At 39.0% G+C, this 24881-nt stretch overlaps 1 protein-coding gene across 1 annotated transcript in view; it reads right to left on the bottom strand.

Moving 5' to 3' along the window:
* The window catches only part of LOC110990146 (uncharacterized), a 52275-nt gene that overhangs the window by 8358 nt on the left and 19036 nt on the right, over positions 1–24881 (bottom strand). Inside the window, exons 8-19 of the mRNA XM_087136924.1 lie at positions 22731–22867; positions 19523–19631; positions 18473–18530; positions 13001–13166; positions 8756–8966; positions 8036–8118; positions 6378–6562; positions 4592–4629; positions 4153–4386; positions 2484–2756; positions 1739–2092; positions 582–719 (exon numbers count right to left, since the gene is read on the bottom strand). Coding sequence (XP_086993050.1) covers positions 582–719; positions 1739–2092; positions 2484–2756; positions 4153–4386; positions 4592–4629; positions 6378–6562; positions 8036–8118; positions 8756–8966; positions 13001–13166; positions 18473–18530; positions 19523–19631; positions 22731–22867 — 1986 coding nt within the window. The remainder of the gene's footprint in view (positions 1–581; positions 720–1738; positions 2093–2483; positions 2757–4152; positions 4387–4591; positions 4630–6377; positions 6563–8035; positions 8119–8755; positions 8967–13000; positions 13167–18472; positions 18531–19522; positions 19632–22730; positions 22868–24881) is intronic.

Raw genomic sequence — 24881 nt, 5'->3', positions numbered from 1 at the left:
GATCTTTTATATCTCAGTAAGAACTCAGTGGGAACTGATAGCAACGTGGTAAGAGCTTCATGGACGGGGAAGTCGTGTCAAAATTTTGAACATGCAAATCTTCCGTGACGTCAAATTCGCCTCACTTTCACATTGGCCCAAAGTGTGAACTAGCCTTTACATTGCACAGTAATGTCAGTGGGTGACTCTTTAGACATAAGTCTGTTGTAAAATGGCGAATGTGACTACGTGAGGGCCGTTCGATTCGTTCTCCAAAACAGACGTGGGCATATAGGAACTTGTAGGAGATACTGACGCTGCTGAACAAGAAACAAGTAAGCAGTTAGACGAATTGGCAAGACGGACAGGAACATCTGTTGACTGACTTTACAACTAGATAACTTCTTTTCACGATTTTACGCAGGACTGAGAAGAGATACCTGTACGTTATACACAATGAAATCAACTTGGCATCCGATTTAAGAAGAAAGTTTAAAAACAACGAATGGAATGTTCGTGCATGGAACATTTCACACATTACCCCCACAAATCATTCTTACCACTGCGCCCATAAACGTTCATTTTTAAACTTATATACGTACCAATATCACACAAAGCTCCCATTTTCCCTGCCTGACAGGAACACGGTGGACCACGAGTCATGTCATTGTTTATAGGGCCGACACACATTCCACAGCTTGGAGGGACCCCAGAAGCCGTACATTTATCTCCATTTGCACCTGAAATCCAGAAACATATTTTAGAATTAAATGGCTTTTGAAGGGAACAGTGTACAAAACGAGAGACTGAATATTACTGATACATATACATATATGTCTAATCGACATGAAATTCGCTTGGTGGATCATAACTAAAATCCTGATTAGTTAGGTGAACAAATTTGAATTTCAAATTGTACGACTTCTTGAATATTTATTCCTATATAAATTGACGTACACATCTTCTTCTATACTTTCTTTGTGGCACTGCTCCTATCTATTTTTGAACTTCACAGATACTAAGAATCTTATCTGAATTTGCAGATGCACTGACAGGAATGTGTTATATACATATGGGCTTACTTGAAAAATGCAGTAATGTTGCCACCCCTATCATGTTAAAGGTGAAACTTTCAGATCTGTATCTACTGAACATAATAACTATTTAGTTTCAACTTTGTGTTAGAAGATTTTTTATACAGTATATCAATTTAGTAACACAAAGGTCATCACAAGTCTTGAAATGACTTTAAAAGCTGCAAAACGGTACGTATTGGTCCACAAACATAATTTCTGTGTTTGGTTTAGATTCGAGTCAGGTCGGTTTGGTACTATTATTTGGCTTGGGTTAGTTTGAGGTTTAGGACGCCTTTTGACTTGTCCTTTGTCTTTAATAACATATTTAGCCAATGGAACAAGTTTAAGCCTGTCAGACCGGATTTTAAAAACATACAAAATTCCTTAATAGCTACAACAAAAGTGCTGTCTTTTTAGTTGGTATCATCCAGCGATCTCTTTCCAACTGGAAGCTGTGCAATATGAAGTTCGCGGGGTTTAGGCAATGAATTATATGTCGTGTTTACATTGGGTTGTTTTTGGTAAAGCATGCATCCGTGACAAGAACAAATCCGGATTTGAAGCTTAACTCTTGAAAATAATCCTTTTTGAAATGGGTTGAAACGGTCGAGAAAGTCAATACAAATATTTTATTTGTAGCACTTTAAAGTTCACCTGTACTTCTGGGGAAATGGGACTCTTACCAGATGATGGTAGGCTAAAAGCTGAAAGGAAAAATCCTGCGGCGTTATTGTACGCTCCATCAAACGTTAACCATACAGTGTCTCCCAATGAGATTAGATGGGGTACTTCCCCCGTGCCTTTCCACTCGAAGAACATGGTGGCACTATCGGCGCTGTCATTACCATCACCGGCACGGAAGACTGATCCATTATGGTTGTCGAGATTGTGAAAAATGATGCGAATTCTTCGTCCGTTTTCTGTTCTGATGATCCAAGTGAGGTTCACATTGCTCTGCTTGTGTGAGGAGGCACTTCGCAAGTAGTTTGGAGAGGCAATTTGAGCCGACTCATTTGCACGTATAAATACAGGGGAAGCTGCAAATACAAGACGGGGAAAATGTCATTGGTCTTGGAACGTCAAGTTCCAACATTTGGTTTAAATGCCCTCAGTGACAACTGCAGGTTGAACAAACTTACAAATGGGAAGTTTCAAAGATGTCATGGTGTTTAGTGTGTAATTTAGCTACAGGAGTACTTGGAAATTCTGTTAGAGATACAGCGGCGTATTCGGCTTCGGTCACCATGCATGCTTCCATGTATAATACATAAATATACCGATTACATTCTTACTATTCTCACCTGTGAAATATTTCTAGTTAAAAAAAACCTGGGGGAAATTTCCCCGTGCCTTTATACACCTTTGGATGGATATCCGTTTCGGAAAGTCCCCTCTCCAATAAAAAAAAAATCAGACCGCAACAGTTACCTTTTACATAGAATGTAAACGTTTTTGAAGCCTGGCAGCCATCAGAATTTGTTGTTGAGCAGGTCACTTCATGAGGTCCAAGTCCGAACATTCCTCCTCTGACGCCGACACTTGTTGCATATCCCCGATCAGTGCAGTTAATGTCATTCACGAAGGGAAGATCCTCAGTGTCAGTAGCTGTTATCTCGGCCCAGGACACGCCAACAGCAAATCGACCAGATTTAAATTTGGCACTAAGGTTGGGAACGCTTGGGACAGTTAAAACTGGTTTGGCTGCGTACAAAACAAGATAGATGGATTAATGTAAAATCTATGCAAGTTTTGGGATATTAATTACTTTCTAGGCAAAGATGATATTCTTTTAAATGAAGTGTCACTTAGGCCAGAAAAAGTCTCCGCTTTCTGGTCAGCGCGAACATCGCCGTAGACCTACGCATCGGCAAAATAAGACAGTTTTATTTGGTAAAAAAAGATGTCGAAAGGCTGCCAAACTTGCTCCATTGATTTCGAACCCTGCTACTGCGTAATTTTAATGTGTTTTTTATGGGGTACAGGTGAGTAATATATACAGTAAAGGAGTCCCTCTAGTTCCCCGTACATTTAGTGGGGCACTCTTTTTCAGATGACGTCATTTCTGTTGTATACATTTACACCTGAGACCAGACAAACGAGGTGGTCTTATGTCCTGTGACCATGCACAAGCTGAAAATGCTTATAAAAATTATAGGTTTTATTATTAAATTATAGGCATTATAGGTAGGCCTACACCGTTTGCGGAAAAAAAGTGAGGGTAAAAAAAAGCCACATCGCCGCACCCAGCCCCTGACCAGAACCCGGAGAGTTTTTTGGACTTAATCAGAACTGCACGTCTGCGTACGCGGTACAAAAACCGTTGGAACAAAAGATAGTTCACTGTTTAATAGTGGCTTTGCGTTAATTGTAAACATGTAGGTTATGTAACCGGTTCAAATTAAATACAATTTTGGAAATAAACGTGTTTCGGGTGTTCATGAAGTGATGCCACCCGATATATGTGTCATTTATTAACACATCTACACGTATTTGTTTTTTAAAAATGAACACCTAAACATGATTAGCTTTGGATTATTGACACCACAACACGTTCTTAAAGACCAGGAAGGCTTTCAAAAGGCGTTTAAATAACACTTGTTTTTATAGTGAAGGACTTTGTCCAATGGCCATGTAGTAAGGGCATCAAAATGAGGGCAAGAGGGAGATAGTTGTTAACAAGTCAAAGATCAGAAATACACTACAGGAAAAGATGGTTGAGCAAATCACTATTAATAGAAACTTAAAACATTGCAGCAAAGTAATTAAGCAAAACAACTACAGTGTTTTATCAACGCCCCAAATTTGGAAAAAAACGTCAAAATAAATTGCATTTTACACTTGTGCCACTAACTAGGGTAATTAAGTTGTTTATTTTGTATTTTTTATGACAAATAGGCAGAACCACAGAAAGCCGGTATAAGGCACAAGGTATAAGGTATGATGAAGACATGTTGAAGGAATGTGAAGCTCGTGGGCTTATAAGTGGACCAGAGATACCCAACTTACAAGCGGCTTGATCACAAGTCTGAAATTCATGAGCACTTCATAATATATACTCGGTCGTATTTGTACTATTTTGAAGTCCCGAGAACCCTACCTCTCACACGGAATAATAGCTTCCTTATCAGAAGGATCCTGTGCTGGTCAGTAACAAGACATGTTACTGAATTTGATCCGTCCCCAGAATCCAGGCAAAACACGTGCTCAGCACAGGTAAACGAATTCATGTCATTGTTAAAGGCCGTGATGTCTGTCTGCGTGATCGTCGAATTCAACCTGTCGGATTCAACGCATATGTTGATGACGGTTGTGGCATAGGTCACTGAACAATCTGTAACGAAATGCGGAAACTTATATGACTACATTAAATTGAAAAATATTTGTTCCATTAGTAATCTCAATGAATGTTATAATCAAATATGGTATTTATCAAGGTGTGAATGGTAGACTATGACCATTTTGCATCTCACACATTCTTGTTTTGACGGGTGCTTTGAGAATACCGCTAATGCCAGGCCAGAGAGACTTGTACTCACCAATGTAAAGAGATTCCACTAGATGTCCATTTTGACAGCTGTGGTCAACAGATTAAAAACAAAGCATCAAAAAAGAGTATTATTAAAAAAAAAAAAAAAAACACAGAAACGTTTGCCGGCTAAAAAAAAAAGCACACCTAAAACCACGTTTAATTAAACAAGGACAAGTTGACGGAATAAATTTTACACTGGTTAAATATAGTAGTTGAATATATGAGCGTATACTGCTAAGTAAGTATGCATGCTAACAATGTGTACCACACCTCAAGGTTCTGGGTTTACGGGGGTTTTTATTCATACCATGAGCCAAATGCTCGAAATAATAATTAAGTTGAAATGAGTGGCTTGGCCCGTTACTATAAAGAAACCTCTATGACAAGGTATTTGCTCTGTCCCAGCATTGGAACCTTACTTTTTGCGTGCGTACCAGTAGCTTTAATTTGTGTTTGTCACCGTCAGTGATTTGTACGTATTTGTTTGCGTTCATGGTACCTGTGGTGTCTTATAGTGTGAATAAATAAATATTGCATGACTTTTTATGAATATTCCTTTTGCTATGGTCTCGTCTTTTCTTTAGTGTTTGCGTTACTGGGTTCTTATAATGCCCTTATCTTGTGACCCACAGCGAGCTATTTTTCCAAGAGTGCTTTTTGCGACTGATCGCCTTAAACAGTGCTGCTACAAAATTCTGGTTTGGGCAAGCTTGTAAAAGAGAAACCAAGGCTCATTTTACACCCTTATGGGCCTATGACCTTCTTCTGAGCCACCCGACAGTATACATATTTGTAAATAGTTTTCCGGCCTTAGTAGAGTATTAACTGTCTAAATTGCGTAAGAGTGAAGGGAAATTAACTAGTTGATAGTAAAATTTTTTTGGACTATTGCATCCCAGAAACTGACAACCACTTAATTTTTTATACTTCCTTAGCTTACTGAATATTAAAACTACTTATTTTTAGATTCAGCCAGAATTAAAGTGACGCATATCGGTTGGTCTTGTGGTATTCGCCTTAATAAACATATGTATTTAACCTTCGATCCCTTGAATATATTTGTGAATACTGATAAATAATAAACTTTGTGTGTTTTGTATTTGAATATTTAATTGGTTACTTAAATGAAATAGTCTTTCCATTAGGATCATTCTCAGTGTTTACACGAAGTTGTCGGGGAAAAACGCAAACCCGTAAAAGTCATGCTGCGCTAATATTCTTGGGTGTCAGCTGTGACAAAAGGACAGACTCGGTAAATTGTTTCGTACAAATGCAAGAACTTTATCGAATAAAAATCATTTTGGGGAGAGGAATTTGTGTCTTTGAGTAACTAACCAATAAGGCTGATCCAAAATTAAAGTATGAACTAGGGCTCCTGGGGCTGAAATTCGAGAACTTATCGCCATGCACCAGAATTTTCTCTTCTCGGGCGAAGATACGTCAATGTGTCATAGAAGTGATTTGAAATGAAGGTGAATTTCAGGTACAATTGATTTGATGAAGTATCAGAAAGCCAAATGAAACTGTTAATACAAATGACAGCGTCGAACATCTGATCGGACATCCTTTTCACACTGTATCAACAGCATAATTGTTTGAAATTAGCTCGGGTCATAGTGATACGAGCGTTTATTCCCCTCATAGCTGAATAAAAGGAGTGTGGCTATTTGCATCTTGATGCACTGCTCACGTAAGCGGTTTAAACCAAAGTGTAATATTCTAATCCCAAACGTTTGGTCTTGGTCGAAAAATACTCCATTAAACACAGAAAAAAATTTCACGATCTTTCTTACCACGTACACGCAGAGTCACTAAATTCACAGCATGGATATTGTGCAACCTGACGGTCCTCGTCGGTTTCACCCGAGCAGTCTGGGTTTAAGGGCATCGTTATGACACGGTCTTCAGTCGTGATCACAAGGTACTTTATGGAATCCTTGCTCAGAAACTCGAGACCAGTGATGGGACCACTTGTTCCCTTTGAAAAGATACAGCAAGAAATCAACTTCTCGTTTTTGGCAACAGCACGTCTCTCGTCTTCCTAGGTTTCTCAATTGCCACATTACCGAAAGTGCCAAATAAGCAAAAACTTGAGTTCCTTTTCACCCTGTTACGATCCCAGTTGATCCAAATCCTTTTGTGTCTCCCTGAAAAGGTACGTGTGGAATTTACGCATGTTCCAAAAAACCGTAGTCATTGATTTCGCTCTCAAAAGCTTTTAGCATGTGCGTTCCGAAATAGCCGGCGTTGGGTCAGCACCTCCTTGTCGTCATCTCCTCTTTACCGCTGGATCGTGGCCAAGGCTGACTCCGCTGGGGAACCGTGGACCCTGCAGTGTCGTGGCTCCATGTGGAAGCCGAATCTCGGGGATCGACACTGACCTACCTGTCTGAACTGGGCTGTTCTGGCGCGGAGTTGAGTGTGGAGGCCCGACGACCGCGCTCTTTTAGCCATGGCATTGACTGGGTGGGGCCTAATTTTCTTCCTCTCTTGAGTTGGCTCCTTAAGGTAATTATACTCGGCCGAATATAATTTGCCTCTTTACTTATTAATATGTTTTTTGCCGGCTTTCTAATTTTCATTTTGCTTGGCTGTGCTAATGTAAATAATTTCCTTTTATGCTTTTGACTGTTCAAATTCACGGTGTTCTTGCATGAGAGGTTTAAGTTGCAGCAAACCACTAGATTTACTTTGTTTTAATTTACTGCTTTGCTGATTTAAGTTTATAATTAAATGTTATTCCAAATTAGTTCCTTTATTGTTCTTTGCTCGTATGTTTTAGTGTCCTGGTTCCCGTCTTTGATTTTTCTTCTGCCGTGCGTTCTCCGCACGTAACAGAATTGGGGGCTGGTCTGGGAACTGAAGCCATCAGACACTGTAGCAACAATTGAGTGTGTTTAGAGTTGGGATTTGTGTTTCATGTTATTAAGTGATTGCGTAGTCCTAACTTGGAAACGAAATCATGGCAAGTAAATTTGATATTAGCAAGTTCGTAGCCAGCTTTGAAGCCTCTCCTTTGGAGACTAAATTGAACACATTGAAGCGCACTGAATTGTTTGACGTAGCTAAACATTACAATGTTTCCGTGCTTGCTAGTATGAAAAAAGCAGACTTGAAGGCTGTTCTTGTAGAGTTCTTTGTCGATGAAGGGATATTAGAAACTCGAACTGTAGAGCCTAGTCATTACTCAGAGAACGCTGCCATTAGGTTAAAAGAACTTGAGCTTCAAATTCAAATTAAGCAAAGGAAAAAGGAAGAGGTGGAATTAGGACTGCGTCTTTTATATCTGCTGCTTTGTTGCAGTGTCCTAAAATCCAAGGTTACCATTCCTCTTCCCAAGTAACCATAACCGTGGGGGTGTAGCATATGTAAGTTTTTAAAATTTAAATTGATGAATGTCAATCATTTTGCACACAGCAGGTCGGTCACTACAAGGTCCATATTTGCTTACCTTGTCACGAACTTCGACAAAACTGAATTTTTCGTCTGGGTTGCTGCAGTTATCTTTCTGAGCTCTGACCACAGTTCCAGTGGCTGTCAAAAAGAGCCAAATTAAATTGGGTGGGATTGGATTAAATTGCATTGCATTAAACTGTAATCTTTGAAAACGACCTATAGGAGTAGTGTAAACGTGTTTTGTCTGCATGATACAAAGTTCACTTCTCAGACTTTCGTATATTTATCCCACTATCAACTCGGACATTCTCCAATGAATAATCACGTCAGCGTTAAACATGTTGCCTGCGGAGCAGTGGTCCTGCTCGACAGCCCTGTTTTTGGAACCCCCCAACATTAACTCAAAAGAAACTGTAGGACTTCACCTCAACCGTACAGAAGAAAGTATATTTTCTTTATTAAATCAATGTGGCAGAATCGTAAAATTAAACCTTATTACTCCCTACTATGACTGATAATCTTTTTCAAAAATAATTTTGAGACCGTGCATGTTTAGGCGCAAGGTTTGTCTCGTAGCTAAACCACACAGATTAGCACACTTCTTTCATAAGCATGCATGCATGTATATGTTTACTTATAACGAATGTTGTTCTGTTTATGTCTGATTACTTGAGATGCATTTTTGGTTGTAACATTGCTCTCTACAGGAAATCACCTCAGTCTGACATGAAATTAGATTAAAAAAAGTCAAAATGACGCCATAAAGTTGTCATACTTGCACCAAAGAAGTAAGTACAGTCATTGTCGTGATCAACAACCAGACTTGTAAAACGAACACCGTCCACAAAGAGTATGGGTGGATCAGAATACGGTAGGTCAGGTGGTGTTCTATTAGCGTCACTTCCTGACGTATGGTCATCAGGATTATAGTTGGGCACCAGCCTAAACAGCAGCGGAGGATAGTCCGTTGTGCGGTTTTCCTTACACTGCAAATAGACAAAGGAGAACATTACTCTAAAAGTTATCTTGCATTATCTTACAGCATGCGTAACATTCCAAGAGGCACGTGAAAGGCAAACAGGAAACGACAGGACCGGACAGGGGAAATGTATTGTATTTCCATTTTATATAAAATATCTTCAGATTGTTAATTGGCAATGAGAAAAGCTCAATTACTTTTTATTAATAAAGGGAAACCAGAGTTTCAAATTCATTGTGGAATCAATGGAATTACTTTGAAACGAAATGGTCGGAAACGTAGATTTTTGGCCATATGCAGCAAGGTATGAGACGGAGAGAACCCCCCCCGCTTTGTGTTGGTCATATTTTTGGCTACCAGGCTAATAGCAGAGCGATTATTAAAACCAATAAACAGAACAAAACAGAGCACAACAGAAAGCAACAGAACACAACACAAAAGAATATTACAGAGCAGAACTCAACACAACATGACACAACACAACACACCAACAAACCTGACAAACAAACAGACGAAACAAAAAAGGCAATGCGACCGTCTTGATTTTCAGCTAAGACTGTATAGCGCCGCGCTGCGCAGTACGATCTTTTGTTTTAAGAACTTTGCATTCCTTTCTTTAGCTAAAATGTCGAACTGCAGACTCCTTTTCCGACTTTTCGAAGGTTTTGTACCTTTTCTTGACTTCTTGAAGTTCTTTTGTCATGTGCGACACGGCAAAAATAGAAAGTGGCTTAACCTTCTCTGTCATCTATGCTCATTGCAAATTCTTGGCCGCTGCCACGGGGCTATAGAGGAGTGTTTCATTATACTTTAGCTCTGAGTGTCCGAGAAAACCATGTGCAGTTGGCCGACGTTTAAGTTTGAAAACGTCGTTCGTGAATGTAAAGCATGTTCAAAATCATTTGCGTCGAATTATGCTAGGATAGGATATGTATTCACATCACTCATGTGACATGAATACATATCCTGCCATTATTACTAAAATCTGTTGCCGCCCCAGATCAAACAGATATCCAAGTCCTTCTTGTAATAGCTTGTTCATCTAAAGGTAGCTAGCACCCTCTAAGACTGATGGTTCGTGATTGCAAAATAAACTACAGGGAGGTCTTACTACACTACACAAACTGTGGTGGTAAATTTTATTTAACACCAATTTTTTTTTCTTTTGGAATGGAATTTGGTGTAGCAGAGGGTTAAATAATTCTTCAGGCATTGAAATAAAACAAAGAACTGGTGTTACATGACATTAGTGTTAAACTTGTCTCACAGCGCATGCATCTTTGAAAGAAGCCTCCTGATTGGTCAATATAAAATTATGGGACGCTAGCTGCCGTAGGATTTTCTCGAACGTTACATGCTTGCGTGCCTGATACTTTTCCTTGATTGTGATTCAACCTTACTATCTGACAAATGTGTGGCGATGTCAAGAAGTTCAAGGGTGACTTGGCAGAAGTTGTGGAACTTGGTAAGTGTTTTAAATGACTGATGTGCTTCAGACTTGAACCGTCCTCCAACAAGATCACTCCGTCGAAAGACATGTCTGATAGTCCTGCACAAAACAGGCCTACTTGTTGATGCGTGCATGAGTATTGCTTATACATAACAGGCGCACAGCCCAGGGAAAAAATTCCTGTAAAATTACTCCGTCCGAGCTAACACTAAAGAGAAATTATCTACAGAATCAGTAGGATTAATATAGGCATGCCATGTACCCAGTGTTCCCTTATGAGGGCCAACTACACGTATGCACATGTACGTAAACCTAGTTTCTTTGTTTCAATGATGCCATTCACTTTTAGCCGAAAACACCCTACATGTAAATTTGCATGCCAATCTTTTTTAAAAGTGTGAACATAGGACGTAAAGACGTTCGCACATTTCTTGCATAGTTTGCCAAGTTATATCCTTGTATGGGACTATTTTCAGAAAAATACGATGGATTTACAATTTTTGCTTTTTTAACAATGGCCTAGGCCTACGCTGCATAGGGCCAGGCCCCTAACACTGTGGTAAGTGTACATGCAATACATGTAACTGGTCTGTATTGGTCTATTCTTTTTAGTAGATATTTAAACAGTCTGAAGATTACAAACCTCTCTGACTTGTTCATTCACTTGCAATGCCAAGCTCCATAGGTTTTGATCAGGAATTGCTAGTGACGTTACCCTGGCAACATGCTTCAGTGAAGCAGACACAACAAGCAGCCCTCCTCACCCAAAGAAAGCAACAGGTGATTCTACTCTGTATCTCTCTCCAAGACATGTTCTTTCAAGTAGATCCATTGGAAAGCGGTTGTATAACATGTTTGAAGTGAGAGCATTGCCAAAGTTATTTTATAATTAAGATTTGTTTAATCCCTTATCTGTGTATTTAGAACAGAAGTAAAACAGAAAATTTTGCTGATTGAAACTGCTCTGTGCAAGGTTAATACAGCATTTTCCATACTTCACTTGAATTTTTAACAAGATGGTTCTTATCTATGCTAGTTCTAGGCAAAATGCACCGTAGGTTTAAGTGGCACTATAACATTTGATACCGTGCCTACTGTCATTCAGCTGCCAGGTACTAAACCACTTGAATCCGTCCACAAATATAGAAGTACATGTAGTTCTAAACAGTGTACTGAAGGAATCACTTTTTGCAGCACAGAAAGTGATATAATTAACAACCTGCCATTGTCAATTTCAAATTGATCAACAGGTGAATATACCCAGTACATCAATTGAAGGCATATGTTCTGTTAAGTGGGTCCAAAGGAGAGTGGTTTTATGATGTATTTTCATTGAGGGTATTGCCTATTTTTTAAAATTTTTTATCCTATTTCAGTGCACGCAGAGCAGAATCAGAAACTGAGTGGTTGATTGAGTGGTATCTTTCTTGATAACTTTGCTTGTAAATGAGCATTACCTTGACAAAAAAATGAGCCTACTTTTAATACAACATATCCCATTTTCAAGTTTATCAACGTGATTCTACCCAGTATTTATCTCGCAGACTTGTTCACTTGCATTGAGCTACAATATTATTTAAGGTATTGTGGGACCACCAAAGCCCCCCAAAAATCCGCGATGACCACTACTGAAGAGATGACATCAGTCGGGGTATTAAAATTAACACCAGTACAAGTGTGACTTTTCGAAATGCCATATAGCAGTGTTATTTAACACCACCTTCCTTGCCCAAAATAAACATCATTTTTTATTTTACTCCGGCATTTGTTGTTAAAGTCGAACACCAAAAAGTGGTGTTATTTAACACCACAGGCCTTGCCCAAAATAAACACCAATTTTGAATAAGTGCATTCCCCCTTTGGTGTTCAAAGTTAACACCACAACTGATTTAAAGTTCTTTAATTCTTTCCCTGGTGTGTTTAACACTAAACGTCTTGCCCAAAATAACACCAGTAAATAATAAAACTCAACACCATTGGTGTTATTCTTTAACACCAGAGTTTTTGCAGTGTATATTTTCCTATACTGAACTGCCCAAAATGTAACTTGTCATTGCCATGCTCAATGCACACGGGCACGCACATGTAAAGCTGAGCAACAAACCTGAACAACAAAACATTTTGAAGCTTAACCGATGTGGTCAGATGCGTATAGTAAGTTTCATAAATAAGATTTGAAGCTTTGCATGGTGGAAGGTACATGAGATATAGACTTGTAGGTACACCATGGAATAAATCTCTTTTGGAAGAGGTGTGGTTCTTTGAAGAAACGGTGAGAGTTCACTCTCCTGAGGACAGCCACAGCATCCTCGCCGAAACGTTGAGTTAACTCTCCCTGGTTCTTCTAAAAACCACACCTCTTCCAAAAGAGATTTATTCTCTGGCGTATCCGCAATCCTATATCTCAAATTTCACAAAGACAGATAATGGGACAGCTGAGATCACGGTGGGGGCGGCCAAATCTCTCTCCGCCTATTAATTTGTCCAAAACACAACTTTGGGGGGGTGTACCCTGCTGTACATTATCACGTAGGCCTCTACATGCACCCAAACACTTTCTTATTGAAAGCACGACATCGTGTCAAATTTACCAATCCAGGTCTTGGTAGTGGAAAATCATCTCCACTTGCTTCAGTGATTTCCTGCCATTGCCGGTTGACATCACCCCCAGGCTGTTTGCTAAAATAGCCGTTATCGAAGAGATTCATGATGTCCTCTATCCTGTAGCTGCAAAGAGCTGATGTCGAAGGACCAGCTCTGAACACAGAAAAAACGTACTAAAATTGTAACGAAATGCCAAGAATCTTTTATGCGACAAAAGTCCTGGTTTAGAATAAGTTCAATTTCACAGTCACTCTCACATCACCATTCAAACCAGCACACTCATATTGTCAACAAATGGGACATGACTGTTTGGCCCATAACTTTTTATTGTCCATCCTGTGGCAAAATAGATCGGGTAATAAAAATCTGTCAATTTGATGACGTGATCTTGACCTAACCGACCGTAATCATGATGATCCCTGTTGGGAGAAATCAGTCTAAACCGTTTTTCGTTGGATTTTTAACTCTTGAATTATGTGTATATACAATCTCTAAATCCAAAGACATTTTACCTTGAAAATCACTCTGCATTTTAGTCGAAAAAGTTTATTTCACCAGTAAACTTCACTCAATTTAATTTGGTCCTTAGTTTCAATCAAAGGAGGCAAATTTCAATTGAATGGAATTTACTGAGTATACAAACGTAACACTCTGCACCTAGAATGGGCAATGTACATTTCCACTTAGAAATTTACAATAAGCCTTATGCATGGATATTTACAGCACCAAAATTATTGTTGCAAAGTATACCCGGTTGTAAAACAGTCTTGGAACTGAAGTTATGACTCATGTCAATGATTAGCCTCGAGTCCAACTCGAGTTACAATTTTGGCGACTTGTTTTGACTCTAGTCCCGACGGGTAAACGACTCGACGGCGACTCGACTCAAGTCACTGCGAGTACGGACCATTTAAACATGGATGTGCAACTGCAAGTGGGCCAAAGTGGAAACAGATACGTTCTCGGGTCCATGCGTGGTACTGATTGTTATCGATTTTTCTCAAAAATAACTTGTGACCACGTGACACACGTTGTTCATAATTTTCAACTTACGCATTTTATTTGAAGAACTCCAGTTAGCAGTTTTCTTTATCACTTTTAAAGAGAAAGGTTTTAAAGAGAAGTTTTTATAATCTTCTTTAAGTTTGAGTTTTTATAATCTTCTTTCTTGCCTTCTGAGATGAAACGAATTAGTTTTATTTTCAGAGTAAACTCTTCGAAGGTTTGTGATTGGGGCCGTCATTATGAATCAACAAGTCTTGACTTCTCTTTATAACCAAATATACGTAGAGCTATTGTACGTATTTTTTTGTTCTCGAAGTGGCTCAATTGTTTCTGTCGTATTATCCGACCGGCTGCCGGATAGGGTTTTGCGCCGCAAACGCAAGGTTCTTACTTTAATACACGACCGTAATAAATGGAATACCTACACTGTCCAATTGTTTGCTCTACAACTGACAAAATCTTTATAGTAGCTCTCCTAAAAAAAATAGGGCTGACAGACTGATGGACTGATGAACAACAGTCACTGAGTCGACAGACTAATTTGATGGGTCGACGGAACAGTTGGATGGGTCGACGGACCTATGTAATATTAAGAGAATAACATATTTACGTGTAGATAATACAGCATTTACTACAAACACACTGCATGGTGCAAATGCTGTGTACACACACTTGTAGTGAAGTCATGCACTGTGGTTTGAGAGAATTACCTCGAGTTCTGTTAAATAAAACGCAGCTGTTCAACAGCTAGGACCGCTGAAAGAATGTGACCGATTACATATCATTTTCTTGAGTAGACAGTCCATGTTCTTAAACCCAAAACCTCTAACAGTGACAGTCTGCACATAAAACATCATAAAATGACTAAGCGCACACAAAGTAAAAACTCTTCATCTCTATTGGTGGGAATGTACTGTCTTTGGGATCTGGCATACAAAATAATGTAAAAATACTTGTAAAGTCAGAGTGTAATGCTGCTTGGAATATAAATAAACAAAATAATTTAGGAGCTAACCTGGATTTTAAGTCCCTCATTAGAAGACCCGACTGCAGTATAAGTTATTGTAGGGGATCTTGCCTTAGCAAGAGTGACCTCACACTGTTTTAATTCAACTTCATGAATATGCATATTATGATCTACCCTGTGTCTGGAATATTTGCATGTTTGTGCGGCTAGTAATTGTTGCTTGATGACCTTTGTGCTGATTGCACTGGTTGTACTTGGTAGACGTCCACCAGGAAAATAAGTTCAAAGGTTATTTTAGGCAATGACTGAATGCATTAAACTTATTGTAATGTACAATAATAACCCTTTGTATTATGTGGTATTTTGGTGACGTGTTAATTGAAGCTCACATTACTTGTACTATAATTTACTCGTTAAGTAACTCTTTGCATATGAATACAAACAAAACAGTGTAAGAAACGGTCCAAGACTTTCACTGGACTGGCCGTGGAGTTCCAGTTTTAGAGGGACGCGGAGAGCATGGGTATATTTTGATGTTAGTAGCACCCATTTCTGCGTCTGTGTAGGCATAGTCCCATAACAAATTTGTAGTACAGTCTACATGGAATCTCCCATTGAGTATTTCTTGATTTTGTTTGTGATATTGATGTGTTATGACGTGTATGGACATTGCCGTCCACTTTGATGTGTCATATGTAAGCAACGATACCCATGTGTGCTATAGTGAATATAGAGTTTGCATGCAGATACAGTTGGCTCATTGGGAGCTTTCGTTATTTTGTTATCTCAGACAATGGGGGATTTTATCACTCCAGGATCTAGCTCGTAAGGATGCCTGTGACAGTTGCTGGTCACCAATAAACCAAGGCTACAAATATCCTCCTGAGTTTGTCTCGGTCTTTGTACATGTACAGTGCCGGTGCTCGTTCCGTTTCACAATGGGACCGGGCCTCCTTGTGGCGTCCCACGACATTATCATAAAAAGACTAAGTGCAAAAAATAAAAGCAAAGTTCTTTGCAAAAATACTAGCAATGGTTTACACTATTAGCTTACAATGTTCATGTCACGTGTTATCAAAGGTAAGATGTGGGTTGACCACATGTTCCACTTCTTACCTTTGATTAACATAGGAACCCAGAGGTAAATTTTAAAATACCAGATATGATTTTCTCTTTCGTTTTTAATTTATCGCATTGTGTTCAGAAATGGTCACTCGAATTGGCTCGAGCGAACTCAACTTGACTTTTGGCCTAACGACTCAACTCAAGTCACTTCGTTACAATTACTTGACTTGACTCACGTTTTCCCTGTAGTAGTTGTTTTTCATTCGGCGAAGCCGGCGCATGCGCAAGCGACGTACCCAAATGCGGTAATCATGAAGGCGTCGTTCCATATGTACGTTTTGGGGAGTTACGTAAAACAAAGCGTTCATGTGTTTCACTTTCATGGACACAAAAATCAACCATTAACATAACACCACGTATGCGTTGCGTTCTGCCGTCAACATCGCCGCGAGAGCGATTCTGAAGCATATGCAACGCTTGGCGCAGGTGTTGACGAGCTTATGGAAGGCGGCTTAACTCTTAAGACCAACGCGTGACGTATAGCCATACTCAGCGGTGTTTGCGACGTTGAGTCGACTCGGCAGTTTTTGAAATCGAGATCCTTGAATTTTTCCTTCGTTTGTGTAGTATTCACGGAGTGAAAACTACCTCAGGTTCAGTTGCCAGACACACTTCTTTATATTTTGAGCACTTTTATTGCCTCAAACGGTCATAATGCACCCATGGCAAATGGTAGAATGGACACATAAATAGGCTTGGTGACAAACAGTTTGAATGGTCGACTGAAAATGTACCTGTGTGGGCTAATTTTTCTCATAATTTCCTATAATTTCACTGTTGTTCTCTTTAGGAAAACCCACTGTAAACAACAGTGTTAAAACGGTTATATATAGTGAATTTTTATTGGTCGCAAATTGGTCACATGATTGCTACAAGCATGCATTATTGCTAATGATGAAAGGCACTGGCGGTGTTTACGTGCTACAAAAGAGATGCATAATCTTGATCTTTTACACAGTTGATGTTCCGTTTCCAATACGAGGTTGCAAAGCGTATATTTGAGATGAGGATCGTAAGACAGTGAAGCAGGTATTTCTTCTGTCGGTTTACAACCATCATTTTAGTTTACATCGTTTATCTTTTTTTTTTACTGATAAACGTTACCATAATTGTCCCATAATATCAACATCAGCAGAGGACAACAGTTCGCTCTAAAAGCGGAATTTCTTTTTTCTCGTTCTGAAGACAAGATCAGAGATTCCATCATTGTTCAGAGCAGCACAGAAAAACGAAAATACAGAAAGTTTGTTTGCGTGGGAATACGGTCACCAAGGTTTCGAATTCTTTACCACAACAGGTATGACGGAGAAGATTTGATAACAAGACTATTTTGTTTTAGCTCATCGAAACACTTTGTGTCACAAGGGACCAGATGGATGCATGCATGCCTTCTGTAGACTTGACACAGGATGACGTCATCAGCCCAACATAAACACAAGAATTGACCTTGCGTGTTTCAGATTTCGGCCCTATTCGCTTTGGAAAGAAATGCTTCAGTCCTCTCTAGTCCTTGTCTTCTTGTCATTAAATCAAATATGTTTGTGCTTTGGACGGCAAATTTATATTTAAAAAACCCTTAAAATGTCAAAATATACCTCTTTAATTACATTCAAACCAACCGCGTGACCATTGGGAAATAAAGTTTCTAATATATCCCGGCAGTACTTCAGCAAAGTGAAACCAGCCCTTGAAGTTAGCTTCTACGAATTCATTTTTCAAAATAAGACCAAGTTTGCAATGTAGAGTGAAATTGAGCCTTTTTTGAAAATTGGTACTTAAACGATGTATGTTGGCCGTCCGTATTTGCCCTGGACCATGGAAATAGTGTACCATGGATTTCCATCTTACACGACACAAGTTAGGCGAACAAATTAGAAGTCGGCAAATTGACTCTTGCACCACCTTTCATTTTAATTATTTGATCCCCTTGTCGGTTTAGTAATGTTAATAAAGGCTAGAGAAGTCAATTTTATGTTACTGATTCGTCGATGAAAAAACCACCTAAAGCTAGGCATTACTTGCTGAAACAAGTGAAAAACATGTACCTATATGTTCATTCCCAGTACGCGGGCACAAGTTGACTGGGTGTAACTGATGTACATGTACAGTCATGTGGGAAGCAAAATAAACTGTCCTTCGGGAAAAATGTGCCTAAAGTTCGTGAAATTTAGGAAAAATTGTACATCAAAATGATGGCAGCTCACGGTAACAATCAACATGATCATACGACACATTTTTTACACCCGTTGATTGACTGGCTTGATACCAACTGAAAAGCTTCAATGTTATATACTTCACTGCAATCCAATGTATCACTGCTGAGTAGCAGCTTTGGGAGCTCGTATGAAACAGTTTCACTTACTTTGGTGATGTGAATACTCCATATGCGACCTTCTTGTTAGCATCCCAAACAACATCCTCTGTAAATAAGACAACGATTAAGCAAGTAAATCATTTCGATTATACACATGTACAAAGAGATTTGTGAATTTTTCTGTGGGTTAATCTAAATGACTCTGTTTTCATGTCTGTGGGAAATGCTGCTATTTCATCCAGACAAATAACAAATCCAACACTAAAGTTGGAGCACAGGCACCATTTTAAAAAATGATGGTGTTCAAAGCAGTGAAGTCTTTTTTTGGGGGGGGTTGCATGGAAACATTGTGCTTTTTGTTTTCTTTTACTTCACTTGCATTTTATTGCCGCATATGTCAGACACAAATTGAATGAAATCTTACACCAGCGCAAGTTTAATTCCTTTGTTATCGTTCGGCCAGAGCAGTTTTAATTCCAGATCGATAACCAATAGCATTTTATGTAAGTGATAGCTTAGCATATCCCCGGTCGAAGCGTAAACCGCGAGACAACATTGTAAATAAGCTAAATTGAGCAAGTCCCGGTCGAAGCGTAAGCCGCAAGACACATATTAAGACATTTAAACATAGGAAGTATATAGGATGCTTGTACCATTGAAAAAAAATTAGACTGTTGTTTGTGGGGAAAATCCATCTTCACCCCCACGACCCTATGAAGACTTGGACACTCCACTAGTCCACCGTTTGCACAGTGGTGTATAACCCAAAACTGGATCAGTCCTTGCACTGATTTTGGAAGTGTGGATCTACAACAGAATTTCTAATCCAAAAGAAAACCGATCAAATTTGACCGAACACGTGCGGAGAAGTGGCAGAAATTAACTTGTCCTTGAAAATAAGTATGTCCTTTTCATGCCTGCTGTCAATTATTACTGTACAAAGCTTAGGAAGGTTCTGGCTACGGTACAAGATGGAGTGTTCGGAAGTGGGAATGCAACCGTTTTTGTACCCATAGTGTTTGTACCCATTTGCAGCCAGAGATGAATTAAGCATGCGTACTCTGCTATATTGTTCACTGAACCAATGTGAATACTTACGGATGTCATCATAGTAAAACGGGATATTGCTGTCGGATATTGAACATTGCAGACGAGCCTTGATGAAGGTGATAAACTTATTGGTGTTCGTAATGCCGCCGGTATCATTCTAAATGTCATCCGACAAAAAGGGAAAACAAAACTGTGTTGTGGCAAAACAAGTTACAATGTCAACCATGACTCGCTAATTTGTAGTCGCGATTTATACATGCTTAATTGATCGGATTAGAAATTTACACAGATGAGACACCTCATTCTGATCAGCATGTAATCTATGGGCTACATTTCGGTTTTTTATAAATACCAATTTCGCAGCGCTTCAGCCTCACATTTCACGTTGGTGCCATTAACCTGTAGTACATGTATGTATTAAGGTACATACTGAAAAGCTTCTTGAGATCTGTGCCACCAGTGGTCTTAGCCAAGTTGTACAGGGAGTTGTGTTCAAGTTTGTGAGAATGTTCTAAATCTAGCATCCTGACTGACTTAGAGGACATTGCCCCCAGGATCGATAGCTCTCTTGGCAATTCTGATTACTCTTCTGTGTACTTAGCATTCAACCATCTTGCTGTGTACAGACAAAATAATCGATCAAATTTAAAGTCCATCTGGAAGCACAAAATGCTGACTGGGATCTCTTTCTCGAGCAAGTGTCTCCAAATGATGAATGGTCCATATACGTACATGTAGGTTTACGTACGCCTTGTCAGTATTAACGAATGCTGAACACACTTTGGAACTGAAATAAAAGGAGTAGTTGACCCTTGCATACTCAAACGCGCACTATCTCAACAAGAGCAGACACATACCGTACGGCATTGATAGGATGTGTAATGACGCCGCAAATAAAATAAATATATGGAATCATCTGGAACGAGTACAAGCAAGAAATCACTGCCAGTACATATACAGACCAGCGAGATATTGAATGCTTCACTTGCTGATGGGAATAAATCTTCCATGTAATGGTAGCGCATGCTGAAAGCGTGCTAATGAAACACCTGTTCCTAAGCCTGGCGGATAGCAATCCTTCCAGTGTCTTTCGGGTCACAGAACAGTCTTCCCTTCTGGAACACTGATGTGCAAATGAACTTTTACCCAATCTGCAGTTTTGTTCTCGCCTAAAAAGATCAACACATGATGCTCTATCGCCATATCAAACAAAAATTCCGTACAAACTGGACAGAGGTTACGAGTCTACTTTTTTCACTTTCAAGATCGGCCAATGGCAGCACAAGGGTCACGTACACCTCTATGAAACCATAGACCTGGAGGAGCATGTGACAGGCATGGGTATATACATGTGTGTTTGTACTCGCACATGTACATCTACCCATGTTTGTACATGGTCTTGCATACATTTTTTTTCCGATTCCAATATCAAGATGTATAATATTGGATCACGTAAGACACCTATTGCATGGAAACGCTTTCCGCATGTAAATTTGCTTGCATTTGACAGTTTGTATTCACACTACAGGTACATGTACGTTGGTAACGTATATCCCAGTACAGTGTTCAACATATCAACCTATAACCATTCCCTTTGCTTTTGTCAAGTGTTTCCAAACTTGTATGATTAACTGGAAAAACTCACATCAATGTGTTTTACCTCAGATATTTTTCAGTATGCCAGGAACATTGAGATTACCTAAACACAAAAAAAACAACCTTGGAGAATGTGAATGAACTCTTCAGGCATGATTTCAAGCAACCCTAGAATTAACCTCCAGGTCATCCTTACTATTAAATGATGCAACTTATTGATAACCTGGTTTGTTTGGTTTGTTTTCTTTCAGCTGACGCATCCATAAGCTTTGAAACTTTGATGGATTGTCCTCTGAATTGGATTTCAGCCAAACAAAAGATACTGCTGATGGAGTTGTGGCGACTTAATGGCAATATGCACTGTGTTGTTCCATTCGTATAGACACACATTGTTACACATAATGTTTAAGATGTACATGTATTTTCAAAGACACACAGCTGCAAGAAATATTGAACTTCAAAATGTGTACACTTCATTGCAGAAGAGCCACTCTAAGTTGTACTTTTATGGGTATTATTGTAAGGAAAAAACTCAACCAAAGTTCAGAATGTCCCTTTTGTTAACCGATAGTTCCATCGTGTTATTTACACTTACCCCTGATTTTCAAGGCATCATAAACGGCGACATATTTTATACACACTTTACTGCTCAGTATTTGGAGGGCTGAATACACAAGACTCCATTTAAAATGTTTAGAGATCTGTTTTCCCTAAGTAATCTCTTGGGTTGTTATTGTTAAAAATAAATGTAAAAATTACAAATATTTGAGTTTTCTTGTTCTCAGCTAAAGTAAATGATACAACTGTTCCCTATCCTGCAATGGCCCCTTAAAATCGTTGATGTTTTCGTTTAATACGTAAAACCGGTTAGCGCAAACCATTTTGCTTTTAAAATCAATTCTAGTTACCAAATATTTATTCAAATACTATCTCCCCTTGCGCTATACAGGATGAGTTAATTTGGAAACTGCAGTTGGTACCGATACTTGCATTTGGCAGGGACGACGTTCTTTACGGTATAGAGGCAGACCGTATTTGATGAATGGTGTTTATGTGTGATAATCCGCTTAAAACTGATGTCAAAAAAGCAAGAAATTGCTACCTTTATAAGGACACAGCGAGGGTTTTCTTTACAGATCATATGCACTGACGTATAAATATAACTGTACGTCTCACTGGAATCATAATTATGAAAATAGGAATATAAAAGGTTCCGTTGCATTTTTACTCCGGACTGACAAAGTAGAACAGCAACCTGCACATGGAGTTTAAAATTTGCGTTGTTTAGGGGATTTTTAAAATGAATGTTTACCATACGAACAATAAAAAAAATCATTTTATTCCCTGACAGATTGAAAGTTTCACTTCACCAGGCAAAGCCAGGTATATAAAAGTACTGCCATCAGTACATAAAAACACTGCCATCTTTTTATAATTATTCATCACTGCACTCATAATCATTCATTATTTGCACACTAATTCATGAATGATTTGGAACAGAAATACTGCTGTTTTGTTTGGTAAGATACCGTACTTATTGCATGCTTTACATAAAAAGGCGCGTGAAAAGTGCAAATCAAATGCAAAGTTATTTTTCTTTCTGTCAATCATGTTACACAGACATTTCGGCACTATTGCGTAAGATAAGGGAATTACGTACCTTGCACACTCTCGCGATGCGAGAGTAAACTTTTTCTCCAGAGGTGTATTCGAGTGCATTCTCACGGTAGAAAAAAAACACATACTCACGACCATCGTCATGAGTGTATTCAAACGGCCTGCCTACGAAGGTTCCATCTAAAGGTAAGAGAGAAAGCCTGCACTGTATTCCGAATGCTTTCACCTCTTAAAGTCAAGCTCGATTAACTTCAGAAACAAACATATGTAAAGATATACAAAAATATAACTTTTGAAATTCATTAAAAGGAAAAAGGGCTAAAACTTCACATTTCTTATGGTCGTAGTTGTTCTACCCTTCCAAATTTTGAAGTCGTTCATTTGATTAAACCACACGGGAACCACATGTAAATGAGACTTCTTTCATTTTCTTTTACCACTGCTGCAATCATTGTGTAAAGCTGCAGCTTCAACAGAGAATCGGTGCTAGTACGAATGGCCCTTGAGTCACTGCAACGTGCTCTCTGTGAAACACACCAGGTACTTGTGTAAGAAATTCTCCGATGCGAGTTGATAAGAGAGATGCAAGAAATTCTGCTAAAAGCACGGCTGGCGTGCAGCTGTTAGGTCATACCGAATGGAAAAGGACTGAGTTTTATTCTCTGACGTAAACCGTTTCCCATTGCTGCAGAACATGGAGTCCCGGGTCTATATGAAGCTCTCTGTTAACCCTTCGCCTGATTGTTCACGTTTGTTCCGTTTGTGCACAGGATTTGGCTACATAAAACACTGAGAGTATAGAAGTATTCGTGCAGTGAACACCATCAGTGCTGCATAAATTTTCTCTTGGATTCATTATTACGTGTGTCATTGCAGCGAAACCGTCTGGACTTATGAGGCATGCTATATCACTTCCTGAAAGTATGGTAAGCAGTTTTCGTACCACTTTACAAACCACTCAAAATGAGGTTCACTGATCCTTCAATATTCTTATGTATGAATCGTTTCGAAATGCCCACTTAATACATATTGCTGTTTCGTTAGGAGAATGAGCAACATTTGATTCAAAGTACGATATAAATTTTGGAGTTCAACGATAACAATAAAGATTTTTTTATAAAGCACACATATCCACCTAAAATTGCTTATAACGCTATGAAAATTAACCATGCAAGAAAATTTACATGCTAACTGGTTATACAAGTATGTTTGCTAGCCGTTTGAAACGAAATGGCATAAATGTGCTGGACCACAAACTTAGGGAGCAGTGAGTCTGACAGATCTGTCACCTCAGAACGGGTATGATCTTGGTACAACTAGAAGATGTATCTGAGTTTGCGTCAATTCCACTAAATTATAATCCAACATATAAGAAAGACTGTGAAAACGTCGACTCAGTAAAGTAGCCAAAGGCATCAAATTTATTCTTTATTGAAAGGTGAAGAGAAAATTCAAATCGTTGTTGAAAATCTTGCTTTATGAAGCATAAATCCTGAAAAAAGGAGATAACTATACGTCATTTCCATGGAGAAAGGCAAACACACAATAAGGCCGGATCGTGGGCGTTCCTGGTATCCGTTAAATTTGCCCTCTGTGCTTGTTAAGAGGCCCATCAGAATCAGTGTCACGGCCCCAAACCACAGTTATACTCTACCCCAACCCTCCGGTCACAACTGCTTTGACCGAAACGGGGGGGGGGCACGAGGGTAATCTCCTCGTTACGAAACTACAATGACTATAGATTTGTTAAAGATATACAATAACTGTAGATTCGTAAAAAAAAAAAATCTACACCCTGATTATAGGAATGACGTGACAGAAATGGTGTAATTGTTTATAATTGTGCATTTTCCAAGCTACATTCAAGACATATTACAGGTGTTTGAAATTTTGGGAGAGCTACATGTTGGGACAATTTTAGTGAGGTCGCCATTACAGACCGCCCAACCGACCAAGCAGCTTTAACCAAATGTTTGAACCTTTTTATGGAAGCAAAAAAATCCATGTAAAACTTTTTTGTATTTGGAGATATTTGCTACTAAAGTGACTAAACTCCAGACACATCAGTAAAAGTATGAATTCCGACAGAAAGTTTGATATAATAAGGGAACTATGTAGGGACCATAGAGGGTTTTGCAACCCTATACATTCTTCCAATATGGTTGATAAATGACAAAATCCAACAAACACTATT

This window comes from Acanthaster planci, linkage group LG05 (assembly GCF_054643075.1).
Source record: "Acanthaster planci isolate LZ-2023a linkage group LG05, COTS_SCS, whole genome shotgun sequence".
Classification (NCBI taxonomy): Eukaryota; Metazoa; Echinodermata; class Asteroidea; order Valvatida; family Acanthasteridae; genus Acanthaster; species Acanthaster planci.
The sequence above is the reverse complement of the archived record's forward strand: the minus strand, read 5'-3'. Positions and strand labels throughout refer to the sequence as shown.